The 12938-nt window shown below is 40.8% G+C and overlaps 1 protein-coding gene across 1 annotated transcript in view; it reads left to right on the top strand.

Annotated features, from left to right (window-relative positions):
• PLCE1 (phospholipase C epsilon 1) overlaps window positions 1-12938 on the top strand; it is a 181197-nt gene that overhangs the window by 126797 nt on the left and 41462 nt on the right. The window contains exons 7-10 of the mRNA XM_060241319.1: window positions 552-766; window positions 8355-9030; window positions 9430-9612; window positions 10862-10979. Of these exons, the coding sequence (XP_060097302.1) occupies window positions 552-766; window positions 8355-9030; window positions 9430-9612; window positions 10862-10979 (1192 nt within the window). The remainder of the gene's footprint in view (window positions 1-551; window positions 767-8354; window positions 9031-9429; window positions 9613-10861; window positions 10980-12938) is intronic.

The following is a 12938-nucleotide window of genomic DNA, read 5'->3' as shown; positions in this document are numbered from 1 at the left end:
GTTGTATAGGTCTGGCGTGCTCATCTAAAATGTATTTATGGTTAGGGATGGGCACAGACTTGAACCCAGACCTAAGTTTGGATTGAACTTTGGTTGGTTCGCAAACCCTGGATAGAGGTTTGGGGAAGGAGCTTCTGCTCAGTTTGGTTTGGGTGTTTGGCCTCCCGACATGTGCATGTCACTTCCTGGTGGGATCAGGCACTGCCACCAATGTTCCTGCATCATCCAGAATTGACGTAAGCATGTCACCCAACATGCTCACAACACTTTTGGGTAATGCAAGCACATCAGGAGCAGCACCCAACGCCACCTAGAAATGACATGCATGAGTCTCCTGGAGACAAAAAACCCAGTTCAGTTCAGGCAGGTTTTGCTTGGGTGCTCAATTTGGGGCTGCTGTGTTCATGAGACCTAAACTGAACCAGGCTTTCCCAGTCTGTGCCCATCCCTATTTATTATGTAATTGTGTTATTTGTTTCATTCATATTCCACTTTTTTCCCCAATGGAAACCTCATTTCCCAATACTCAGTGCTACATATTTTTTTTTAAGTTTGTAGCAGAATACAGTGGCCAAGATAACTATTTACAACGGGTAGGTCAAGATGGCTTACATAATGCAGAAAAAGAATCAACAGCTAACTACATCTTCCAAACCATTCGGAGTTGTAACCGCAGCTTGGAATCTGAAGATGGAGAAGACAGCTTTATTGAATATGATGATGGAAATTCCAGAAGAAATTCCTTGAAGGACAGAAACCGCTATCAGTAAGTTTCTAAAAATACTATTGAATTACAAAATAAAAATGAAAAAAAAATATAATACAGGTATGATGATGCATTGGCTAAAACATTGTCAAGGGAACATTCTAATTTTAATCGTTTGTTCCATAAAATACATATTTCAGCTAGCCACATATTTCTGCCTATTAAGCTTCTCTCTCTTTGTGAAAACTTATTAAAGACGAGTGTCTCTAGATAAATTGTCTACCTTAGCCAATCTGGAAACAGTATTTCTCTGCTTCTGGCTACCTAAATTGTTTGCTACTATCAGGTTAAAGGTACATCACCTTTGGGTGCTGGCAGCTACAAGCAGAGCAGAACTTTGCTGCTTTTTTCCCCTTGCTGCATCCTCCGGCTTCTTCTAAAAGTTGTTTCAGAGAATTACGGGATACTTTCGGATATTGTGGGATATAGTGTAGTTTCAAGGTGTAGTGTTGTTCTCCGGTCTAGATGCAACTCTTTCCCTCACTGTTCTTTTAAAGTCCCTAATCTTTTATGTATCTGAACAAAAGCCTTCCTGGTGACACAGGTATTATGATATTATTTGTCTAATAACTTGTGCTTCTACCTTTCATCTTATCCTTCATTTCTTTTACACATTCTCATCATGTATGTATGTCATCAGAGTTTGGTTTTGTGAATATCTTATTCTCTGTGGAATATTCTCTGTGGAATTTGGCATGCCAGAATTAATTTTATCAACAACTATAGCATTCTGTTAACATAATCGTATTCGCTGCCACCAAAACAACATTATACAGCAGAGACATTTAAAAATTTTCAGGAAGAAAAGGTTAAAAAGCAAGAAAAACAAATAGTTCCCTAAATATAGTCAAAGATCTGCTATCATACAGTACAAAATGGATTTTCCCAATTTCAGTAGTTAATGAAAGGTAACCTAATTTCTACAAATTTCAGCACTGGCCATAATTTCCATGTCTGCATATATTCATACATTGTAATCTTATTCATTATTATTATAAAATCTTATTCAGCGATTGCCTCAGTACTAGAAACATTTGCTGCTTACACATTTCAGCCGAAGTCATTCCAGCTGCGGTAGGCTAGTAAATATAGAATAATTTATTTCCTTAGTAAAAATAGTTGTCCGTATGTTATCTAATATCTTCTCTTTGCAGCCGTTGCACCATTTAATAAGGTTTTAAAACTGAACTTACAATGTTATAGGTTTGTATTTCAATATGATACTGTATACAAATGATTAAACTAAAGCAGGTGTCTACTTTGTTGTACTTCTTCCAGTTCCAGACTTTTTCTCAGAGTCATGTATGGAATTATGGCACTCAGATTCTTGGAATCCTTCTTGTTAAGTTTTATGTTCCCCCATGATGTAATTACTTCCAGTCAAAGCCTTTTCATCTTGTGTGTGAAGTTTTAGAAACCCACAGATACAACTAGGACTTGGACAGAGATGCCAGGAATAGTACCATGGCATCTCTGTTGATCTTAGCCCAGAACATTATATCCTGTTGGAACAGCATTCTGACCCAGTCAAAATAAAGGTTATTTATTATTGTTCCTAATCCCAATACATTTAAGGGCATGTTATCTGAGGTTCATAAATTATCTTGGTGAATGCTTATCAGAGCTAATAAACTCTTTGAATATTCACAGTAGATTACAGTCGTTCAGCACAGGTGTCATTTTAATTATGACACATGAGAAAGCTTGTGTTTTGTGACCTCAGGTCCCCTGTTTCTCTCTATCTAGTGCAAATCCTAGTGAAAAAAAAGCTAGACTGCATTGTATATATGTTATATAAGAGCAATGCAAAATTTAAGGCCTTTTACAGAATTTATTGTTTTTTTAAAGGAACAGAAAGAGTGTTTTATGACTTGAAAGCAAACAGAACATTTATGTAATGTTATAAGTATATGCGGACATCAGTGGACAGTGCTAGAACGGTATTCAGAAGGAGAAGTATATCCTCTATTTGTGGCTCTTTGTGGAGTCTGCTTGAGGACTAACAACTGTGATAGAGCAGATAGCATTTTGGCCCTGTTGTTGGGTGCCCTGCTTCTCTGAAGTTCTTTAGATAATCAGTGTTTTTCATCCTAAACTACCAACATGTTTATTGTGGAACTGTAATTCAGTGTGGGTCATATAACTTCTATAGGAAGCAACTGGCTTTTCTTTTGTACCAAACTGGTAAGCAAATATGCTTTGAATAAAATAGAACAGGGCTTTTTTTGAGCAGGAATGCAGTTCCAGCTGGCTTGCTGTCACAAGGTGTGGCCTAATGTGCAAATGAGTTCCTGCTGGGCCTTTTCTATAAAAACGGCCCTGTGTGTAACAATGGTGCCATCAGGGGAGGGGTCTAATATGCAAATGAGTTCCTGCTGAGCTTTTTCTGCCCAAAAAGCCCTTGAATAGAACCATTTTTTTATAAAGACTGTTTGGGTTACAGTATATGTTGTACTGTAGTGTAGTTGTATATATATATATCAGTGGCCTTTTCTCTATTGTAAGTGTCCTTAGGAAGGGTTCAATGCATGAAATTTCCTTTGCCTTATACTGAGTCAGACTATTGGACTTTCAAGGTTAGTATTGTTTATAGGGTTGCCAGGTCCAACTCAGGAAATATCTGGGGACTTTGGTGGTGGAGCCAGGAGCAAGAGTGTGACAAGCACTACTGAACTCCGGGGACGTTCCGGCCATCACATTTTAAAAGACTACACTCCTTTTCAGGACTTTTTTGGTAGAAAAGGGCCAGCAGGAACTCATTTGCATATTAGGCCACACCCCCTAGTGTAACCACTGTTTCACACAGGGCTTTTTTTGTAGAAAAGGCCCAGCAGGAACTCATTTGTATATTGAGCCGCAACCCCTGACACCAAGCCAGCCGGAACTGCGTTCCTGTGTGTTCCTTCTCAAAAAGACCCCTGCTCCTTTTAAATGTCTTCCCTCCATTGGAATTAATGAAGGAAGGGCCCCTTCTCTTGGGGTTCATAGAATTGGACCCCCAGGTCCAATCTTTTTGAAATTTGTGGAGGTTTTTTTTTTTTTTAAGGTGAGGCACCAGATGCTAAGCTAAAAATTTGGTGCCTCTACCTCAAAAAACAGCCTCCTCAGAGCTCCAGATACCTATGGATCAATTCTCCATTATAACCTCCAATATACCTTATGGTGACCAGTCTCCATAGGGTATAATGGTGCCCGGCAGATATTCAACCCACCCTGAAGCGGGGGGGAGGGCTTCCAAACCAGGGGATCTTCTGCTCCCAAATGGGGATTGGCAACCCTAATTTACTTCGACTGGCAGCAGTTCTCCAGGTTCTCTGGTGCTTGGCCAAATCCAATTTCCTCCCACAATTGAATTTTAAATTCTGATGTGGTTTAGCCTCCTGGTTTGTGAGGAGAAAACAAATTTGCCCAAAATACCTATACTCGACCACCATGGCAAACTGCATATCATTGAAGGGTTTGCAAACCAGGGAACTTTCAGTCATGCTCTGGTCATGTGAAAGGGAAAGGGAGCATGAGAATAACCTATGTTCATGCCTGACACCAGTAAACAGTCTTGCTAAATCTATTATACTAATATTTGATGCTGTTTCTGCTCCCCTTTTCAGCTGGTACTTTTCCATTTCAGATTGTAGGGAAAAAATAGCTTATTTGATCTGCTTTACTGAAATCTGGCTAGATGAATCAGTGGATTCAATATTAGCTCAGCATGTACTGACCTGATAATCCACTTTGCACACGCATAAAGCAATGAATGGGTGTGTAGGGGTGGGAGAGTCTGTTGCTGCTGTCTGGAAAATATCTGTTTTGTTATTCCAGGTATCCTAGGTCAAACTCAGGGTAGTGACAGCTCATGGTTGTTGAGAATCAAGGAAGCATATTCTTATATTCTGTATTATTATATGCATCCTGTGTGTAACTCTGCCATACAATAAATAAATAATGAAGGAAGCCTAGGAACTTCGTTTGCATACCATTCACCCCACTACTCATTGAACTTCTTGACTAAGTTTGTGCAGTTACTCTGGGGCTGATGTTGTATTTATCCAAAATGTGGAAGTCTTGAAAAGCTTTGATATCTATGTTGAGGTCCTCATATCTGGTGAAGTGAAAATATTGTCTACTAGGACAATTGTGGACATGGCCAGTTTGTAAATGGCCCTGCCTCATGTTGATTGTCAGACCATGTGGTTTGGGGATAGAGGTGATTCCAGTACTGGACGAGGCAAGAATCAGATTCATAGGCTGGGCTGTGCTTCTGTATCCAGCTTTGCTACTTGATGCTTATGTGATGGCTCCGTGGCTGTGGCTAAAAATGCATTTTATCAATCATGGCTCATTTATTGAATATACTCTTTTCTCTCAGCTGTAGCTCTTGCTGGCTCATATATTGGATGTACTCTTTTTTTCTCAGCTGTAGATCTTGCTGCCATAATCTGTATTTTGACACATATGCTCTTGGGGGGGATTATTACAGTCCATTCAGTGGGGAGTTGTCATATAACCAGGACCAGATCTACATGTTTTTTGAGGGGGGGAATTAAAAATGCTACCCCCTTATGGGCCCATTCTATCTTATGGACCCATAGAATACAATGGACTCCATACCCAATTTGGCACCCCCCCCCCATGACGGCACCCAGGGCAAGCACTGCCCTCCCTAGATCTGGCCCTGCATATAACTCCCCACTGAATGGTGAGCTAGTTTGGTGTAGTGATTAAGTGTGCAAACTCTTATCTGGGAGGACTGGGTTTGATTCCTCACTCCTCCACTTGCACCTGCTGGAATGGCCTTGGATCAGCCATAGCTCTGGCAGAGGTTGTCCTTGAAAGGGTAGCTGCTGTGAGAGTCCTCTCAGCCCCACCCACCTCACAGGGTGTCTGTTGTGGGGAAGGAAGATAAAGGAGATTGTGAGCCACTCTGAGACTCTGAGATTCGGAGTGGAGGGCGGGATATAAATCCAATATCATCATCATAAATGGTTAGGTGTCACGTTCTCAGGGTGCAGGCAGGCAGGAGTCAAAGATCGAAGTCCAGGAAGTCAAGCAGGAGCCAAGTCACCAATGCAGAATCACAAACCGGAATCAGAAGTCAATGTCCAAAAGCCAAGGAAATCAAGCAGGTCGGGATCAGGAAGGAGTGTGGATGCAAGCCAGAAAATAGACTTGTTGCTTCCACAAAGTTACCAGGTCCTGGGTGGGAGCTATATGGGAGTCTCAATCAGCCTGCTCCCTGACTCAGCGTGCCTCATGTCTTCGCTCTGAAAGTTCTTTCCAGAGCCTGCTTCGAACTCTTGAGAGCTCAGAGGAGATTAATCATCAACAGCTGACATTGGTGCCTGGAGAGTGATTGTTCAGCTGAGGAACTGGCTGGCAACTCTTCCAGGTCTGTTAACCCTTCCAGCTCCTCCTCGTCAGGGCTCATGGCATTAGGAAGCTTTAGCTAGTGCTAAACTCTGTGTGATCTGCCTTTCAGTGGAGACAGGGAACAGGGAACAAATAACTCCTATTATATTGGGGAGGGACGGTGGCTCAGTGGTAGAGCATCTGCTTGGGAAGCAGAAGGTCCCAGGTTCAATCCCTGGCATCTCCAAAAAAGGGTCCAGGCAAATAGGTGTTAAAAACCTCAGCTTGAGACCCTGGAGAGCCGCTGCCAGTCTGAGAAGACAATACTGACTTTGATGGACCAAAGGTCTGATTCAGTATAAGGCAGATTCATATGTTCATATTGCTTTGTACCGGGGGCTGATTAGGTCCTGATTTCATACTTTAAAGCCTTATGTGGTGTGGGTGCTATATACATGGTACAGCATCTTTTCCCCATTTTCTTCCCTGACCCCTGTGGCTGTGAAGACTTTTCTTTGAATCCTGTCCAAAGGGAGAATTGATTCCGTGAGGCCTCAGGCTGCCAGTGTTGTAGGATCCTTGTCCAGAGTTCTTTTCTGCTCCCAATGAAGACCTGGCTATTTTAGTGGGCTTTTAATATCTTTGGCTGAAACAGAAAACTCTAAATGGATGATAATTCTGGTAGGAACTATTTTATCAGGAAACAAAGATGATTTCATCTACGTATGCAGGAATAAACACACTTAGAACATGAAATTGTTACTAGTCTTCATCCTGTGGGGTTTTCTTTTAGCTCTGTCAATATTTTTATATTTATTTTTTGCGATTGTTTTATGACTTTAAAAAGATTGTTAGTTATGGTTACTATGCTGCTATGATAGCATTTTGTTGAATAAATACCAGTAAATGCCTATTTGAGGATGAAGTACCGATTTCGTGTTTTAAATGTGTTTATTCTAGCATATGTGGATGAAATCATCTTTGCTTCCTGACAAAATAGTTCCTGATAGAATTATTATCATCTGGCATTTGTTCTCTCTGGGCTGTTAAGCAGCTTCTTGTGCCAAGAAAGTCTGTGACCTCCTTTGTTGTCCTTTCATATCACCTCTTGACATCTGAAAACTGTTTAGGAAGCCTTACTCATGATTTAATAGGCATTTATTCTCACTCTGAATTTGTATACTGTTTCTTTATTCAGAGAGAGGTTTCAAAAGTTTTGCTTAAAATGAGAACTGTGGAAATCTTTCATTTGCTAGAATGGTATGTAGCTGCGTTTGAAAAGGAAAATTTAAAGAAATATACCTCTAAGTGCTATGTACCTGAAGAAACACTTGTGCTCCACTCAGAACAGCCATTTCTTCTCTTAGTGTCTTTATGGTAGTCTGTAAAGACAACCAACACCTCTTCAGTTGCTTTTTCTGTTATTTCCCATGCCTTCAAATCAGACTCATAGAGAAAGCTCCATCCTTACTCCATCTCAGGTTCATTCACTTGTTCATCTTCCAGTGTTACATATACCATCAAAAGTCAGCAGTGCCCTTCCAGTCTCAACACCAGACAAACAAACCCTATGCAAAAGAATAAGAATAATTTAAAAACACAGAACAAAGTTTGAGTCGAGTAGTACCTTTAAGACCAACGAAGTTTAATTCTGGGCATAAGCTTTCATGTGTATTCACACTTCTTCAGATATGAGGTGCCACTGGATTCAAACTTCGTTCTGTTGCTTCAGACTAACATGGCTACCCACCTGAATTAGAAACCACAACACTCAAAAAGCAATGGGAAAGCATTTTAATCTTCCAGGACATTCCATTACTGACCTGAGAGCGGCAAACAGAGAAGCTTTGAGGGAAGATTACATCATGAGATTGATGAATTTGAGATCCAACTTGGTGTAGTGGTCAAGAGTGGCAGACTTGAATCTGGAAAACAGAGTTTGATTCACCACTTCTCCATATGAAGCCAGATGAGTGAACTTGCGTCAATCACAGATCTCTCAGAACTTTCTCAGCCCCACCTACCTCACAGGGTGTCTATTGTGGGGAGAGGAAGAGAAGGCAATTGTAAGCCACTCAGAGACTTCTTCAGATAGCAAGTGTGCAAGAGGGTTCAATGTGTATTAAGCAGATATGTGTACAAATTATGGGGAAAGGTTGTATGACAGTGTGTGAACAAAGTATGGAAAAAAGTTCCATGACAATGTGTGGTAATGGAAACCTTATTGTATCTTGGTTTGCAGGTTTATCACTGGAGATCTGTCCGATTCTGAAAGTGACATATTTGAACAATCCAAAGAATGGACCACACAGGCTGCTGAAGAGCAGCAACGAGCCTTTAGTCACGGAATAGAGCTTATTCCCTGGTACGTGCTGTCAATCAGAGCAGATGTCCACCAGTTCCTGTTACAAGGGGCAACAGTGATACATTATGACCAGGAAACGCATTTTTCAGCCCGCTGTTTTCTTCAGCTCCAGCCTGACAACAGCACATTAACATGGATGAAATCCAACGCTGCTTGTTCTGCAAATTCTAAAGTGAAACTGAACGTGCTGGGAAGCACTTCTGAACTTGGTAAATTTCAATTTCTTGGCAATACTGGATTAAATGGACTGGTGGAAAGTTGCTTAGACCTGTTTTCAGCAAAAGCTGTGTATATGGGCCACTCTGGAGTTGATATACATGCTGTTTGCGTCCAAAATAAACTGTGCAATATGTCCCTTGAAGAGAATGGTGTAACACTCTTATATGGGCTTCAAACTACTGAAAATAAGTTGTTACACTTTGTGGCTCCAAAATATACTGCCAGAATGCTTTTTGAGGGGTTGCTGGAATTAATGGAAGCTATAAGAAAAATGAAGAAATTTCCTGACCAGAGAATGCAGTGGCTGCGGAAGCAATATGTCAGCCTGTACCAGGTAAAGTAAATGGGGATAGAATATGTGCCCTAGAAGACTCTACTTAGTGATCCATTTTCCTTTCCCACCACTGTTGCTTCTGTGATTTTCTGTGATAGCTGCTGAGGCCCTAATCCTATATTAATGGAAAACACCCCAGAGCATACTTTCACTCTATTACACAGTCATCAATAATCGATAGCTCTGTTTTATATATAGAATAAAACAGTAAGTATATATAACGATGACGAATAGATCAATGTCCATACATCAAATTATCCATATATCAAAAATCCAAGTGTTAATTAATCCTGGCTGCCCCATCTCCTTATGGTAGTGTGCATGCACAAAATGAAAAGAAGTACAAGTATTTCTCTTTAAATTCTGATCCATTTTGATAATGCTGGGGACTTTCATTAGGAGGATTGCAGATATGAAGGCCCAGCTTTGGCTCAAGCTGTTGAGTTGTTTGGAGGGAGACGCTGGAGCTCAAGAAATACAAACCCAGGAAACCTGACCAAAGGCGTAGAGAAACCAAATGTGCAAAGAAACAATACTCTAGGGATAAGCACAGCCAAGAAAAAGAAAAAAGTGCTCTTGAGGGTAAGGTTTTCACTTACTTAATGGTATTGCATTGCTGATTTAAGCTGTTTGTTTTGTACATTTCTTGCATAGTTAACTTCAGCTGCAGAGATAAAGATGCATTATAAACAGAAATTATGCACTGTTACTTGTTTGCATTCATTTATTTAGAATAAGTATAGGGGTTTTTTTGTGTACACGTGATAGAATAAAAGGCAGAAATAGAGAATTCTGGGTGGTATTTTTGACTTATGAATTAGACCTTTGTCTGTATTATGGAAACTGAAGGCAAGGGAAGGGTCATGTATCTGAAGCATGTGCAGTATTTTTGCCTAGCCTGGAAATGTTACTTCTCCCTGCCAAGCAAATGAACAAAATGGGAAGACAGATCATCTAAAGTCAAGTTTCTGGACCTACTAATGAACATTCACTGCTAGAGATGCTGGAAAAGAAAATGATTAAAAAATAATGGAACACAGACCCTCCTCTCCCCCCCCCCCCCCAAATAAGCTCAAGCAAGCATCTTTAATAGATACGTCAACTAGGGTGCTTTCCAAGGGTTACATTTAGTGTTCAAAAAGTCAACCTAAGTTTTTATATTTATATAAAAATTATAAGGATAGAAGAATACAAAAACAACTTTTAAAAATACAGGATAAGTGCATAATTTCCAACAGTGAACCTGTTTAAAGAGAGTGTGTGTGTGTGTGTGTGTGTGTGTTTATATATATATAAAAGTCTACAGAATGTTGCAAGTGAAATGTGTGAAACAGCTGAGAAGGTTTGATCTGTTAAATATATGCCAGTTAGTCTAGGCTATTGTGTAAGGAAGTTGACAATTCAAACATCTGAGCAGTTGGTTTAGTAAGCATTACAAATACAGAAGTCCTCCCCCCCTCCCTGGTAATGATGGCCAAGGAATGGAATCTAGATCCAGCATAGCAAACACTCAAAAGATTTCGTTATTCAAACGGTCAAAACTTTTCAGCTGCTTTAAGGAAAATAAAGCCAACCCAATGGTGAAATTTGCCGTCTCTTTTGTGTACTCTAAATTGAAAACATATTAATAATGTACTTCCACATGCCACTTACAGCATTCCTACCTTAGATAAATGTGGTTTTTTTTCTTAAAATGTGTTTCCAAGATTGTTTTTATAACTTTGAAAATAGATGGCAGTTGATACCTAAGCCTGGCTGTGCAAGAAATGCAGGTTAGAAAACTGCTAACTAAATAAATACACTTTTTATTATTATGTGATGTGTTTTTAAGGGTGAAAGTGGAGATGGCACTGATGACGAGATGGCAACTCGAAAAGCCAGACCATACAAAGAAAATCGGAGCAGAAGTGGCTCAGACCCTCAGGATATTGATGAACAAGAAGAAACAGGTAATTGCCATTTGTTTTTGCAAAGGATCCAATACACCCACGGAGTGTGTTGCAAGCACTGACTTCCGCCTCACCTTTAGAGCTGTTCCCAGCATTTAGGAATAGGCTGTTGAACAACATGTGGTGCTATGGTGTAAGAAGGCCTTGAAGGCACTGCTTTGCATTCGCGACTCTCTAAGAGATTTGTGAGTATTCCCTACAGTAATAGGGGTTTTGTTGTTGTTGTTCAGTCGCACAGTTGAGTCTGCTCTTTGCAACCCCATGGACAAAGTCACGCCGGACCCTCCTGTCTTCTGCCATCCTCTGAAGTCTGCTCAAATTCATGTTCGTTACATCAGTAACGCTGCCCAGCCGTCTCATCTTTTGCCATCCCCTTCTTCTTTTGCTTTCTGTCTTTCCCAGCATCAGGGTCTTCTCCAGTGAGTGCTCCCTTCTCATTTGGTGGCCAAAGTATTTGAGCTTCAGCTTCAGCATCTGACCTTCCAGTGAACAGTCTGGGTTGATTTTCCTTAGGACTGACTGATTTGATCTTCTAGCAGTCCAAGGGTGCAGCCAGACATACCATTAGTGGCGACACAGCTCCGTCTCGCTGATGGATTAAATGTGTTCGTTCAAACATCCACATCTGGCAATCGAGCGTCATCCAGGGTCATTCCGACTTGCTGCGGATCAGTGCCGCATTAATTTGACAGTGCAGAAAGTCCGGCCCTTTTTCAAAACAGCGGCACAAAATCGGCTTTTTCCTGTTTGGGCAGCTCACGTGCGATACTGCCCCTTGGAATGTTTACCGCCCCTCCCACCCTTTTTTTTTTTAAAAAAGCCCCAGCAGACATGCGCATTGCCAGATCATCCGGGAATCTGAGGTGATGCTTCTGCTTCTCCAATCAACACAGGATCGGAGTGGGGGGAAACATTATCCCACTCTTCAGAACAGGAAAAAAATCTTTTTTTTTCAATGTGGAGGATTTCCAGATATCATTGTCACTTCCAATTTCTAGGAAATTAATTCCTGGCAGTTCCCTGGTTTGAATCCGCAATGTTAATTCCGGAAATTTTCCCCCTTCCCCCCTGCCTCTGAAGCATTGTTTGATTTCCCACCTCCAAACAGTTGGGCGCATGTTCAATGGACCCCCCCCCCTCCCAGAAATCAACATCTGATCACGCATGCTCCAAGAAAAGAGAGTGATAGTTTTGGATGTGTGATCACTCAACAACAGAATGAGTTGCATTCTTGGATGCTCGTCTGAACAGCAGTTCAAATTTGAGCGCTACACACCCACTTTTAATGTGAGGTGTGGCTGCACCCCAAGGGATTCTCAAGATTCTTCTCCAGCCTACATTTTAAAAAAACAACTGTTTTAGAAATTTTAAATTATAATTGAGGGAGCTTTTATCCCTCTACTTCTAAATGCAAGCTCCACTGGAAGATGCTTTGAATAAAGGAGGGGTCCATTTGAAATCACTTTTCTGTCGCCCTTATCAGTTGTATATGTCATATAAGCAATATCCCTAAGGAGCTGATCTTGCTGAATGAAATACTAGATATAGGTAAAAAGATTTTTGTAGGGAATTGTGGTCTGTCACCATTTTGACTAGTAGTGGCAAACTAGATTAGCCATTGGCATACTAGTGCATCTGGAAAAGGGTTATTGGCAATGTTCTCTCTAGGCTGAGTTAATGTGAGCTAGCTTGCAGTTTTTTAGCCTCTGGCTCACACATTTTTGTCTTAGCTCAGGATAAAAAGGCCCCAGAGCAAACTAATTTATGCAGTAGCTCACAACTTTAATGCCAGTAGCTCACAAGTAGAATTTTTGCTTAGAAGACTCCACAGGGAGTATTGGTTATTGGTAAATGAAAGTAATAGTTTTGTCCCATTATAGTTTCTTTGTTTGGATGTAAGTCATGTGGCTGGACACAAAATGCCCTTCTGCTTGTGATTAGATCATACTTTCTCACAAA

This window comes from Heteronotia binoei, chromosome 6 (genome assembly GCF_032191835.1).
Source record: "Heteronotia binoei isolate CCM8104 ecotype False Entrance Well chromosome 6, APGP_CSIRO_Hbin_v1, whole genome shotgun sequence".
NCBI lineage: Eukaryota > Metazoa > Chordata > Lepidosauria > Squamata > Gekkonidae > Heteronotia > Heteronotia binoei.
Note: the sequence above shows the minus strand (reverse complement) of the source record. Positions and strands in the feature narration are given on the sequence as shown.